The sequence below is a fragment of the Lissotriton vulgaris genome, chromosome 5, assembly GCF_964263255.1.
Source record: "Lissotriton vulgaris chromosome 5, aLisVul1.2, whole genome shotgun sequence".
Lineage (NCBI taxonomy): Eukaryota > Metazoa > Chordata > Amphibia > Caudata > Salamandridae > Lissotriton > Lissotriton vulgaris.
The window spans coordinates 2,002,802,700-2,002,817,514 of NC_141693.1; the positions used below are offsets into that span (position 1 = coordinate 2,002,802,700).

At 45.7% G+C, this 14,815-nt stretch overlaps 1 protein-coding gene across 4 annotated transcripts in view; it reads right to left on the minus strand.

The window, feature by feature from the left end:
* Nucleotides 1–2,132: 2,132 nt before the first annotated feature.
* Nucleotides 2,133–14,815, minus strand: part of NUP214 (nucleoporin 214) — a 438,399-nt gene continuing 425,716 nt past the window's right edge. For all 4 annotated transcript variants that reach the window (XM_086924798.1, XM_086924800.1, XM_086924799.1 and 1 more), the window contains one exon: nt 2,133–2,355. In XM_086924798.1, the coding sequence (XP_086780924.1) occupies nt 2,322–2,355 (34 nt within the window). In that variant the 3' untranslated portion in view covers nt 2,133–2,321. The remainder of the gene's footprint in view (nt 2,356–14,815) is intronic.

Below are 14,815 nucleotides of genomic sequence, written 5' to 3' on the forward strand. Positions count from 1 at the left end.
AGGTTCAAAAGGACGATGGCGATAGTGCCCCCTAAATCTAGACTCTTTTTAGCCTCTTCCACCACCGCTAAAAGGGTAGTCTCTGTACTATGTCTAGGACGGAAGCCGGCCTATTTTTTATGCAAGAAAGAGTTAGCTTCCAGAAAATCAGAGTCATCTATAAACATGTTTTTCGGCCACCTTACTAAAAGCTGGTAAAAGCGAAATCGTGCAGAAGTTTTCCAAACAGGCAGGGTGAAGGTTAGGTTTTTTAAAGGTGGCTTTAACCATCACACCTTTCGAGGGCTTGGGAACAGAGCCAGTTTCCAGCGACAGATTGATCATTTTGAGCAAGATAGGGAGAATATGTTTCTGCTCTAGAGCAATGATCCTGAGGGTAGCCAGATTGAGATTCTAATTTCATTTCATTGGAAAGAGCTGTATGCTCCTCCAATGATAGGGGAGGGAATTGAGACAGAATGGAGCAACTATCCCTACTGTTGTTGTTGGGAGTAGAATCAACACTTCCATAGTCCTTTTCAAAAGATTGGTAAATATTCAAAATTTTAGAATTAAAGAACGAAGCAAAGTTATTCCATCTTTCAGTTGGTGGTTCAGATAGAGGTGCGCTGGAAGGAGGGTCTAGCAACATTTTATCCCTTATTTCAAAATAGGATGCCTGGGCAGAATGGATTTCGGAGTGATAAACTCTAACTTTCTCCATGTATATAGTTTTTTGGGGTTCTGTATAATCTTTCCTCCATTCCTGTTCTGCAACCTTGCAATTTTTCTTTAAAGTTCTGAGGTGGAGGGAATACCACTTACTGTTAGATATTTCTCTTCTTATTCGCTTAGGGATATTTTGATCTAAGGACTGGGTCAGGCAGTTTGTGATCTCAGTGTGATCATCTAGTGGACTAAGGCCCAGACAGGGTTGGGATTGATTCAATGCGCACCTCCAGCTCTCCCGGTTTACCTGAGACAATTGTCGATCCACTACGAGAGCAGACGATTTAGGTTTCCTAAGTTTCATGGGGATCAAATAGTGATCTGTCCAAAGGAGAGGCCATGGATGCAAAACATCCACCGGATTTGTTAGTAAAAACAGGAACCAACAAATGACCCCCTGTGTGCATGGAGCCCTGTTCCCTTTGCTCTAAGTGTAAAGCAGCTGAGTCATGCATAAAACAGGAAGCTTTGGGATCTTTCGAATCATCCAAGTGTAGATTTAAATCTTCCATGATTGTAAATTGAGCATTTTTATGGCCAAATTCACAAGAACATCAGGGGGTGCTTGAATAAATTGACTAGCTGGACCTGGGGGTTGATATACTAGAACTTCCGACATTGTGGTAGAAAGGGAAAAAGATAAAAAAGCGCCAAACTTTCATAATAGTTGAGTCTAAGGGGATCAATTCTACAATTGAATGAGTTTTTCAAAATAATAGAGAGACCTCTGCCTTTTCTACCGACTCTGTCCCTTCGGATGATGTGATATACTAGGGGAAGGGCCTGGACTACATCCAATTAGGATTCCACATGAAGCCACGTTTGCGTGAGGAAAACTACATCTGGATTGTGATCCTCCAGGAGAAGATGGAAGTCCAGCTTATGGCCTGGGTGGGACCTGCAGTTGAGGAGAAACATATCGCCTCCAGATTTAAGTGCAGGGGATTCCCTACATATAGAGTCATTATAAAAGTTATAGGAACAGTATTTACAAGTGCTGACTTAGACACATCCAATGAGTGGCTACAGTTTGCACTTGTTGTCCCTCTAGCATTAAGCAGGAAGTCCCTGGAATATATTTCCCGGTGAGAGGATAGAGGGTCAGGGCCCCTGGCCCCATCAGACGTGGACAGGCACAAACGGGCTTGCCTTAGGTGCGGCTTTAGGCGCACCCGCTGTGTGCATCTTCTGCGCGCCCGCTGCCCTGCCATTTTTATGCCGGGCCGGGAATCCAAATACTAGATCAACCAGGAAGTTTCTGCTCTATGGTTGGTTGAAAAAAGTAAAGTGCGTAGCACTACAATTCCTCTCAGTGCTACAATTACTTTGTCTTTTCCCTCGACGCCCCATTCAGGATCCCTTCTACGAGTGACAGAATCTCAACTCACTGAAATCTTCCCCAGTGCAAACACAATCCAGGACTACAACAAATACTAAAATAGTTTATTGCAGAGCAAGAGACATAAACTGTACACATATCTTTTCATGATACATTATGAAAGATGAAACAAAAAATCAAAACAACGCCATATTTAATAAAAGTGCTGCCGAAGAGCTCTCGGACCAAGTTTGGTGTTTCCAGCTACAAGACCTCCTTGAAACAGCTTAGTCTTTCAACTTCGCCACCCGCTAAAACCGGTGGCAGATCTGCAAAAAAGAGGAATGGTGTCAGTAACAGCTACAGCCTGCACACTACCATCCGTGTTTAACAGCTGCAGCTTGATTATACCAACCATAGTCTGCGCAAGAGGTAGAAGAATAACCTCTTTTAGCAGGCACAACAAAGAGGGGCCTGAGCAGTTTAGTAGGTCCAGCACCCAAACTCCTAAATGAACCGTGGAATAAGAAAACAAAAAAAAGGTGCTGCTCCTCAGGGAAAGGGGGGATATAAAGCTGCTAAGTGGAAGAAGCCGGTGGATAAGAGGGATCCCCGGGGATTAGAGTGATCACACCTGAGGGCACTCCTATATCATACTCCTACTTTATATCCTCCCCTTCCCCTGAGGAACAGCACCCTCCTTTCTTATTACACAGTGAATAGGTGCACCCAGCACAGACTGTTTCTAGCAGTAGAAACATGTGTACAGAAGCCATGGTCTGTGCTACTGATAACAAGAGAATGGAACAGAAACAATTGTGTGCATTAGTAATAGCCGGACAGTAGGCGCACCAACAGGAGTATCTTGTACAGGACCAATAAGCTGCACTACTAACAGCAGTAGAACGAACATTGCCATATTTATGATCAAATCCAACAGCATCATTAGTACAGAAATCAAGGCGTGTGCTACTAACAGCAGGAGAACAGACACACCAACCTTAAAGTGTACTATCAGTAGGACAAAAGGTAGACCCAGCATGATAGACGGCAGATGCACCCAGCACAATGGTTTGGAGCACATGTTTACCAACGAAGTCTGTGCTTCTAACACCTAGAGAATTAGTACACAGCAGTCTGGGTCAATTACAACTGTAGCTCAGGTTACGGACAGCAGAGGAATGGATACACAAACCACTATCTAAACAAAATAACAGCTTGCGAAGAGAAAAAACTAAATCAGAGCCTAATTTAATAGCACCCAATACTATCTGTACTGGTAACGAAGGGTAACTGATACACCCAGCAGTGAATGTGTAACTAACAGCCAGCAGGAGCATGCCTACAGCAACCATGGCCTATGCTTCTAATAGCAAGAGAATGGGTACACCCATCAACAAATTTGTACCCAACAGCAAGACCATGTTTACAGCAACCACAGCCTGTGCTTGTAAGAGCAAAAGAATGGGTATACCGAGCAATGGATATGAACTAACAGCCGGCACATGTCTACAGCAACACAGCCTGTGCTTCTAATGGCAAGAGAATGGGTATACCAAGCAATAGATATTAACTAACAGCCGGCACATGTCTACAGCAACACAGCCTGTGCTTCTAATGGCAAGAGAATGGGTATACCGAGCAATGGATATGAACTAACAGCCGGCACATGTCTACAGCAACACAGCCTGTGCTTCTAATGGCAAGAGAATGGGTATACCAAGCAATGGATATGAACTAACAGCTGGCACATGTCTACAGCAACACAGCCTGTGCTTCTAATGGCAAGAGAATGGGTATACCGAGCAATGGATATGTAACTAACACCAGGCACGTCCACAGCAATCACAGTCTGTGCTTCTAATGGCATAGAATGGGTATACCGAGCAATGGATGTGAACTAACAGCAAGAGCAGGTTTACAGGACCCTTCTAATTGCAAGAGAATGGGTATACCGAGCAATGGATGTGAACTAACAGCAAGAGCAGGTTTACAGGACCCTTCTAATTGCAAGAGAATGGGTATACCGAGCAATGGATGTGAACTAACAGCCGGCACATGTCTACAGCAACACAGCCTGTGCTTCTAATGGCAAGAGAATGGGTATACCAAGCAATGGATATGAACTAACAGGCAGCACATGTCTACAGCAACACAGCCTGTGCTTCTAATGGCAAGAGAATGGGTATACCAAGCAATGGATATGAACTAACAGCCGGCACATGTCTACAGCAACACAGCCTGTGCTTCTAATGGCAAGAGAATGGGTATACCAAGCAATGGATATGTAACTAACACCAGGCACGTCCACAGCAATCACAGTCTGTGCTTCTAATGGCATAGAATGGGTATACTGAGCAATGGATGTGAACTAACAGCAAGAGCAAGTTTCTAGGACCCTTCTAATTGCAAAAGAATGGGTATACCGAGCAATGGATGTGTAAAAGAAGGAACATGTTTACAGCAACCTCAGCCTGTGCCCGTAACAGCAGGTGAATGGGTTCAGAGACCAGTCAGCATCATGTGATTGGCATTCACAGATTGGGTTACTGCATAAGCATTGTTGCATCAATCGCAGTCTGTTAGCAGTGGTATAGAAACACTAAGCAAACCCAATACTTGGGTAGAAAAACCTCAGCCCAGGAACACACTCAATACAGCTACAGTCTAAGTGGTGTTATAAACAAATCATCAAGGAAGATATAGAAGAGCAAGTTACTTACCTTCTGTAACAATCTTTTTGGTGAATTCACTATTTATATCTAGAGTCCTCAACTCCTGATTCTCCTACCAGTGCTAAACTTAATTTGAAAAAGTTGAACTAGCTCTCCTGCACCAACCAGTGGCGCCAGGACTTCGATTTGAATCCGTAATCTCCTGGACATGACGTACTAATCAGTATGTGGCACCACTCCAGATCACTGCTGGCAGTTCTTAAAGCCCTCAGGAGCAGAGACAACGCTTTCCAGACCGACAGACAAAGCACAGTGCAAGAATTATATTGGGACCTCATTAAAAATACCAAGACAACTTATCACAATGGGAAGAAAGACTAATTTGGTAAGAAATCTTTAAGTAGCCTGAGTAATTAACATACACATTGCTGCTGAAAGTAAACATGTTCTTCAGATGGAGACTTGTACCTACTAACTCCTCACCTCTTGAAACATTATCTGAGCAGTGGCATACAGCGGGGGCAGGAGATGGTCAAGCCAGAAAGTCATGCAAGACCGATGTGGCACATGGCCATCGCGCAGACTTCGAAGTTGAGACATTATTGCCTGATGAAGGTGTGGACCAAATGAAAACTGGAACATCCCAAGACCATCCCAAAGAAGGGTTTGTTGACCTGGTAGAATGGCCCTTGATGATTCTATTGTGAAGGGGGAACCTTTTCTTGGCAAGCCGGTATCAAAACTTGATGCATCGAATGATGAAGCAAGAAACTGGCCACTTCTGAATCGCCTTGGAGCAAGCATCACCTGAGAGAAGTTAATTATCAACCCAAAAACGCAAGGTTAGTTGATGAAGAAATCAAGAGGTTGAGAGGATCCGAACAGTGCAGCTACTCCTCCTCATAGGTGGGATGAGGAGCTAGATACAACATCAGAAAAGTGATATAATGGTCCGCGTCAAATGGTGTGACCACTCTAGGGTGAGAAAAAGGCCCACAGGACCAGTTTATCTGGAAAAATACATGCTGGACAGACTAAGCCTGCAACTCTCCAACATGCAAAGTTAATGACTGCAAGACCACTAACCTTTACAGTAAGCAGCCTCAAAGGGAAAATGTGCATTCACTTGAAAGATGAAGTTATGAGAAAACTGAGAACCAGTTTGAGGTACCACTGTGGTAAGAAAGACAGCAAAGGGTGAAAAAATGAATCAACTCCTTCAAAACCGCATAACAATATGAGACGGACAATGATGGCTGATCCAGCAAACAAAGAAAAGCTGAAAGGGCTGACAACATTACCCTCACCAGTGCCCAAGGCAAAGCCTTGCTGTGCCTCGATCAACGAAAAAACACAGATCATCAGCTGAATCTACAGACCAACACACCCGGAGGGGATCAACATCTTTCTCGGCGCAACAAGAAACAAAGTGTGACCAACGACACACTTACCAGTCAAGGGGCAATGAGCAGGCCAAATGAGATCCGCCACCTCAGCAGGAAGATCAAAAGAACTCATGTTGCCCCATTCAATCTCCAGGATGAAGGTGGAGCTCTGAATGTTCTCCTCCCACTGCTAGAATAGGTCCTCCCTGAGTAGAAGGAGAAGAGGAGGGTACAGGGATAGGCAGAGCAACTCTGAATAGCACACATTCCATAGCCAGTACAGTGCAATCAAGACCACCTGCCCACAGTCATAAAGAAGCTTCCTGAGGAGCCATCAGAGTGCTCGGCAGGAGTATGTAGTTGAGTTAGAAGTCTTATCTCAAGTAGAACTTGTCCCCCAAGGCCCCTCGCACTGGGAAGCGCAGAACAAAGGGCAGTTGAGTATTTTTGTGAGGGTGAACAGGTTCACTGGAGTTGTGCATCAGAGAGAGAAGATTGGGTTTCGAGTGTGGCAACTTGTATTGGTAAGATTACACCAACCGAGAGGTGCTGCCTGTATGAATATACTGTACGGATGATATATGAGCAGCCAGACACCGTAGACCATAGGTTTAATGACCTCAGGCCATGCTACTCTGCTTGTTGACATACAACATTGCAGTGAAGATGTCTCACAAGACCTGATGTGATCAATCGTGGATGTACAGCAGGCACACCTTGAGGACCAGGTAGACCTCCTGATGCTCGAGGTTGACGTGAGACTGCTGTTCTGTGGGAGACCAGATATCCAAGGCATCAAGATGACTGCCCCAGCTAAGCGAGGAGGCGTTTCTCACCATCAAGGCCACTATTGGCAGGGGGCAGAAGGGCTTCCAACAAGTGAGATGTTGCAGTACTAGCAACCACCGCAGATTCTGTGTCGCCTGCGGGAGGAACTAAATGTTCTCCAGCAGAATTCTGCAGTGCTAAGCTCACTTACAAAAGGAGACACCATAGAAGTTCTTCCATGTTCCATCTAGCAGGGGAACCAGAAAGATCCAGGAAAGTGCTCAAACAGTGCAGAACAGGCCGGAAGAGCTCCCTCTTGAGACATTTGGATCCTAGCATGAATGTTCAGAATTCACTGGGAAGGTAGGAAGGCCTTGAGGAAGATAGTGTCCTAACACTGCCAGATAAGATGAGATGCTGGTTGGGCCGCGGATGAGACTTGGTGATGTTGACTGAAAACCCCAGGTCAAAGATCGAGGAAAATGTAGTCTGACACTAGCTTTCGGCAAGCCCTCAATCAGCAGCCAATTTACTGAAGAAGTGTTGCAATCACGGTATGACCTTCATGAAGATACGAGGGTCTGATTTTAGGACCCCAAATTGGTAGTGGGTGGAGCCCATTAAGAAACAAAGCTACTTCCTCTGCGACAGCGGGACTGCATATGAAACTACAGGCCCTGCAAGTCGAAAGACAATATTCTGTTTTCCAGCTTCAAATCCACAAAGACATGTGAAAGGGAAAGCATCTAATTTCTCCTTATAATGGAAAGAGTTCAGGATACAAAGAACCATGCAGAATATGGGTATTTTCAGCTGAGGTCAGAGAGGGAACTAGGTGAAATGGAAGAGGCAAGACCGAGAAAGCAATAGAAGGCTGTTTGACAATCTAGAAGACCAAAAGTCCAATTATGTGCCCTCAGTTCAACAAGGAAAAACGAAACCAGTCTCCTATATGCCACGTGCACCCTCAAGGGTAAGCTAAAGGACGTCGCAGGAAGGGCCAGGAAGGAGGAGATGTATATGGAGTGTTTGTGTTACCCTTGACAACAGCAGCCAGTTAAAAAAAAATATTTGGACTGTGGCCACAGAAAAGGTAGACCCCCAATATCTCTATATTTTGTGGTACTGCTGGTGAGACTGGTAGGCACTCGGGTCAGTCTCAAGGAGCGGGCTGTGGACCGACAGTCGCTTGAAGCCTTCCAGGCCTGAATCAGCCTTATCACAAATAATGCAACCACCATTAAAGGGAACATCTCTGAGATTGGACTGGACATTGCCCAAGAACCTGGTGGAACATATCCAGGAACAACAGATTGAAACCAAGGAACCCATGGACCACATCACCAAGTCTAACATATTCAGGTCAGAAGGGAGGATTTTTTTTGGCACATTCCAACCATTAAGGACCATTTCAGAAAAATGGTCAAGGAGGTGACCAGGAAGATTTGGAATCACCAGTTATGCCATCTCGCAGAGAGTATGAGAGCAACAAGACAGAAGACATGTGTTAGTGAACTGAAGATCCAGCCTCAGGAAAGAAAAGACATTCTTCCCTATAGCTTCAATATGCTTTATCTCCCTTTCAGGAGTGGCAGGTATGCAGTTAGGATTATTCCAAGAGAAGGAAGAAACCTTGAAACAGGACTCTGCAGGGAAGAGTGAGCCATTAAGAACTTTGATTAACCCGGCATCAGATGTTGGTGCCATGAAGCTAGCATATCACAGCAAGAAAAGAGGCTGGTTTGCTCCATGCGACCAAGATGAGGTCCATCAAAGCTTCGCTGAATGTAAGACTGCAAGATAGGGGAGGCAAGCTGCAGGATTTCCATGAGGTGGTTGTCATGTTCTTCTACAATGGTAATGACATTTCGGAACGTATTCACTCATTGAGTAAAAGAATCACAAAAAAGGTCACATCCTCAGTGAGAGGGCCCAAATGAGCACTCCAGAACCACTGTGGTGAAAATCCAGGCCCCTGGCTTTCTTGCAGGGCCAAAGAGTTCCTCAAAGTGACCAAAGTACTGATTGCAACCCAAGGGTCTGTAGGGGAATTCCTGCTCGAACACCTGCTGTGCCTTATGCTGAGATCTGATAAAAATGGCTGTCATCTTAGAAAGCTTGTTACTTTCTGTATCACATCTGAAGTCTGGGCAGGAGACTTAAAAGTACATGTCTGCCTCTAATGCCAGAGGCAGAGGAACTGGCTAGATGTTCAGCGGTAAGGAAAGTGCTGTCAGAACCAGAACATTTTCAGGAGACAGAGTAGGGTTTATGGTCACCAGGGAAGGAGTCATTGACAAGAAACTAGAGTCTCTTTAGGACTTGAAGGCACATCAGAGGAAGCTGGAACGGAGAATGCCTATCACTGTCTAGGTGAAAACCATGATCTAAGGGCAGTCACTGCAAGAAACTCATTAAAAGGAGTATGGGGCTTTGGGCCAAGAGCCAGCACTAGAGCATAATCCAGTGTCCATTGCATCTGTGTGGAGAAGTGGAGAAGTGTGGCTCAGGGGTTAGAGGCGGCAGACCTGGAGCTTGAGTTCGGCCCTGGACCAGGGTTCAATTCCCCGCCTCGGTGGGTCTTGGGCTCAAAAATTCCACGGACTCGATAATTCTCGCTCCGGTGCCTTCTCGACTCACGGGTTCACACTCTGCGACTCTGGGCAATAGCTTGCTTAATCTCCACAACGGCCCCTCGCGGTGGGATGCCTGGCTTTCACCTTGTAGATACCCTGCCAGGGTTATCTCACAGGGGAATACCAGGACGGGTTCCCTAAGCAAGCGCGGAGATGCCCCAGGGTAAGTCGTGCGCTATATAAGTTTCATTCATTTCATTTCATTTCATTTCATCTTCACCAATAGAGGATACGAGAGATACGTAGAGGCAGAGTCTGAGAATAATGGCACCAAGTAGAAGTCTCCCCCTGCCACTTTTTCTGGAGCAATGGTGCCACCAGCATCCGACAAGAGCCCACGTCATGTTAAGCTTCGTCTCACACTCCTTTACGGCCTTTGCATGCATGCGGCCACACTGCTCATGTGATATGGAATTGTTTCTGGGCCAAAAGCAATACAGACAGACGTCATGGGGATCGGAGAGCAAGATCGGTTTGTGGAAGGAATTATACTAATTAACCCTGAAGTCTTTGTTGGATTGGAGGCATACTGCCAACAGACATCAAAACAACACATTTTCCAGAATCACTCCAAGAAGAGCACCTCTGGATCCATAATGAAGGGTGCGGTAGTCCACCAGAAGGGACTATATATGGTTTTGAAGCGTCAAGCACAGGACAGCTCCAGAGGGCTCAGAAGGTCCATTTTTAATAAATCATGAAATTGAGGTTATATAACTCCAGGAGTATGTGGAATGTCACAATTTACAGGATAGAGAATCAGGCACTGACTCATGTGCCAATATAAATTGTTCTTGCCGTCATAAGGAGGGCCTCATCATTAGTCTACGTGAAGGTGATCGTGCCACACCGACAGTTCTTGACCTCTCTGCAGCCAATGTTCTCATCTACCATTAGATACTGAGTAATTTTGCAAGAGGGGCTGTGGACAAAGTGGATGTAGTCATTCATCCAAGAACTCAGTCAAGACATTCAGACGTTACAGGCATGTCTTCTAGATAGATGGTCAAATGCAGCATTCATCTGGGCTCTTCCCTTTCATTAATATAATTTGATGCATATATGTACCTGTTAGCAGAGGATATTGTGAGCACACCTCAATGACAAATTAATATTTACACTCTACTGGAAAGCGAACCTGGAAGTCAAATCTCGGTCTATTTCTGAACTGAAATGCCAACTGCTTAAACAGCTCGAAGACAGAAATCGGATTAGTAGGCAGTGCTGAGGAATAAGCACTTCTCTTCAAATAGCCCCAAACATCGGCCCAACATAAATCTAAAAAAATTATTGTCTTTGGAACAAACCTATTCTTTGAGCTACACACATTCAAAGCAGTCAAATAAAATAAAAAAAATACAAACACACACATATACACACACATTGTATTTCTGTATAGTGAGCCTTGCCAAAAAAGACAAGCATAAATTCGACATGTTAAAGGAGATGCAGCTGAGTTGACGATGGTAAAGGCTTCGTGATGTAATGTTTTTTAAAGTGGCGAGTGATCTACTCTTTCCTAAATTGGAGCAGTGGTTGGGGCAGTCCTGACGGATACAGGGATTTTGTTCCAGATAATGTGTGCATAGGCCTGCAGTCAATTTTTATCTTTGTCGATTTTTTTTTCTTAGTCTGCAGCCATGATGTTCAGGCTGCGGGTGTGCAAAGATGGTGAACTGGTCTGCAAGATAAGGGGTCTATTGGTCGTGATGGCTTTTTGAAGGTCCTGTAAGGGGAGCCAATGGAGTTCCATCATAGTGGGGGTGATGCAATCACATTTCTTCAGGCTTTGGAGGAGGTATGCAGCAGCATGTGGGATGCTCCTGACGGGTGCCAGTATGGCATCTGGACGGCCATGGAGTGGGGCATTATCCCCGACCTGATGTGATAGTACTGAGGCTAGAGTTGCAGTTCTGAAGTCGCTTTCTGGAAGAAATGGATTGGCTTTCTTTAAAAGAGAGAGCTGGTGTTTCTGATGTTTCCAATGGAGTTCCTTGAGGGCAAGGTTGGTGTTCAGACTGAATCCAAGTGACTGTCATTAATCAATTAGCATTTGTATAGCGCAGCACTTGTACACCTAAGGGTATCTGGCCGCTATGGATGCAATGTCAGAATAAAGGTCAGAAATAAGCAGAAAAAAGTTCTGAAAAGAGTAGAAAGAGGCAGAATAAGGTCAGAAACGAGCAGAAAGAGACATAAAAAAGGTCAGAACCTAGATGAAAGAAGCGGAATAAAGGTCAGAAATAAGCAAAAAGAGGCAAATAATGGGCAAAACAAGCAGTATAGAGGGTAGAAGTGAGCAGAGAAGAGGCAGAAAAATCAGCAGAGGGGCCACAAAACCGAAAGCAGCAGAGGGTAGCAGACTGTGGGCAAGCTGGACAGGAGGACCGTATCAGGGAAGCTGCCTGGCACGAGGACCGTCGCAGGGGAAGCTGCCTGGCACGAGGACCGTCGCAGGGGGAGCTGCCTGGCACGAGGACCGTCGCAGGGGAAGCTGCCTGGCACGAGGACCGTCGCAGGGGAAGCTGCCTGGCACAAGGACCGTCGCAAGAGGATCTACCTGGCACGAGGAGCGCCGCCTGGCACGAGACCATCGCAGGGGAAGCTGCCTGGCACGAGGACGGTCGCAGGGGGAGCTGCCTGGCACGAGGACCGTCGCAGGGGGAGCTGCCTGGCACGAGGACCGTCGCAGGGGGAGCTGCCTGGCACGAGGACTGTCGCAGAGGGAGCTGCCTGGCACGAGGACCGTCGCAGGGGGAGCTGCCTGGCACGAGGAGTTTGCATTCGGTCTAAGCTGTGGTTTGAAGCTATTTAATTTTGTGACTAAATTTTAACTATCATCAAAAATAAAAATCTAGCCTTTTATGTAAATGAAGTAGGCCTCAAGAAATCTACTCACCCACTTGAAATGGCGAGTCGCATTGATCAGGGTGAGCTATTTTAGAGCCTACTGGCCGGGTCTGGCGAGAGAGCTCAAACTGGCAAAGAACAAGTGTTCTGCTCATTTAGAAAGTCAATGAGCAATAAATATGCCTTGTTTATATCTGGTCACATTCACTGGGTTTTCATAGACCGGGGTCAAACATCAGCTTATGTGTTCTTACAAATTGCTGCTCATTTTATCCTGGATATGGGGGTTTACAAAATCCTCCTATTGTACAGTCAAAGAAAGCCAAGTAAAGTGAACTGACACGTGTGCTGGGGTCCAGGCAGTGTGAAATGAAAGGCTGTGGCATGTCAGTTTCTAAATAGCTAGTAAATTAACTGTACAAATATTTCAAAATATATTTCAGTAGTTAAGAACACTTTTTTGTAATTCTGAAGTATGATGGAAACCGATTTTGATAAAGGATCAAAACAAATCAAAACACTGCTGGTTGATGTGCAAATGATAAATATACCCACACATTTTTGTTTGTATGGTAAATAGTTTTGTCAATAAAACTGCATGTCAGTAGGAAAGTTTGTGGCCATTTCAATACAAATCTGCTGTCTGTAAATGACAGTGTGCTACCACAGTATGCCTTAGTAATATATTTATTAAAAGTGAGTTTTTAAACATGAACTGAGAATTATCCCTGCCCCAATGACAATGCTATTAGTGACCTTAGAGCAGAGGTCTTCAAACTTTTTGATGCCGAGACCCCCTTGTAAAACCTTTTTAGGTGTAAGGACCCCCTTCCGACAAAAGTTTCTAGAAACTGGTACTCCTCATCATCAACTTTTGACAACCATAAATGCGCCTGTTAGACCTCATCACATCCCTCCATCATTCATCCACCCACACTTTCACACATCCATCCATCCACCCTTTCATCCTTCCATCCATACATCCATCCATCCTTCCATCCATCCACCCTTCCTTCCATCCATCAACCCATCATTCATCCATGCAACCTTTTATCCATTCATACATCCATCCACCCTTTCATCCTCCCATCCATACATCCATCCTTCATCCATCCACCCTTTCATCCTCCCATCCATACACCCATCCTTCATCCATCCACCCTTTCATCCTCCCATCCATACATCCATCCGTCATCCATCCACCCTTCCTTCCATCCACCCATCATTCATCCATGCAACCTTTTATCCATTCATACATCCATCCACCCTTTCATCCTCCCATCCATACATCCATCCACCCATTCATCCTCCCATCCATACATCCATCCTTCATCCATCCACCCTTTCATCCTCCCATCCATACATCCATCCTTCATCCATCCACCCTTTCATCCTCCCATCCATACATCCATCATTCATCCATCCACCCTTTCATCCATCCATTCACCCATCATTCATCCACCCATTTTTTTACACATCCATCCATCCATCATTCATCCATCCACCCTTTCATCCATCCATTCACCCTGCATTCATCCACCCATCTTTTTACACATCCATCCATCCTTCCTTTCATCCATCCATCCTTCATCCGTCCACCATTTCATTCTTCCATCCATACATCTATCATTCATCCATCCACCCTTTCATTCATCCATCCACTCATCATTTATCCACCCACCTTTTCACACATCCATCCATCCTTCAGCCTAACATCCATCCATCCACCCATCATTCATCCACCCACCTTTTCTGTGCCTCTCTCATGGGGGATCAGTATCTCTCTGCGTCGTCTTCCTTCTTTCCCGCTCATGGGAGGGCATCTCTGTGCCTCCCTGCTGGGGGCGGGGGACGTGTCACGGGACCCACAGCTCCAGGGGCCTTATTTATGAAGGACTTGCGCCGCCGGTGCGTCACTTTTAAAATGGGAAAAAGTGACGCACCGGCGGCGCAAGTCCTTCATAAATAAGGCCCCAGGTGCGCAACATCCATTGAACTCAAAGGGCTACACTACAGCCACTCCCCCAGCATCCCCCCCCCTCCCAGCTCCCCCCAGCTGTATGTGACCCCAGCTGTAACAGCTTCAGGGACACACACGCAGTCACACCCAAGTACTTGACAGGCCTTTCAAAGACCTTTTACTTCTTAATGAGGCGTTGATGTTTTTCACACCTCGGTGTGAATTATGCCTCCGCCTTGAGCACCCTCGATCAGCCCAAAGCCAGGAACTGCACTCTGCAGAATCTGCGACCCCCTTCCCAGGACTCCACGACCCCCCTGGGGGTCGCGCCCCACAGATTGAAGACCGCTGCCTTAGAGGCAAGTGAGGGGTCATGTGTACCCTACATGTGGGCTAGATTTTATTATACATGGAGCAAAGGTTTAGTTCTGTAAATCAAACAAAATAGTAAACCTGGGCAATGAACTCCGCTCCCCTAGCGGAGTTTGCGGAGATTTGTTGACTACGCATTCCAT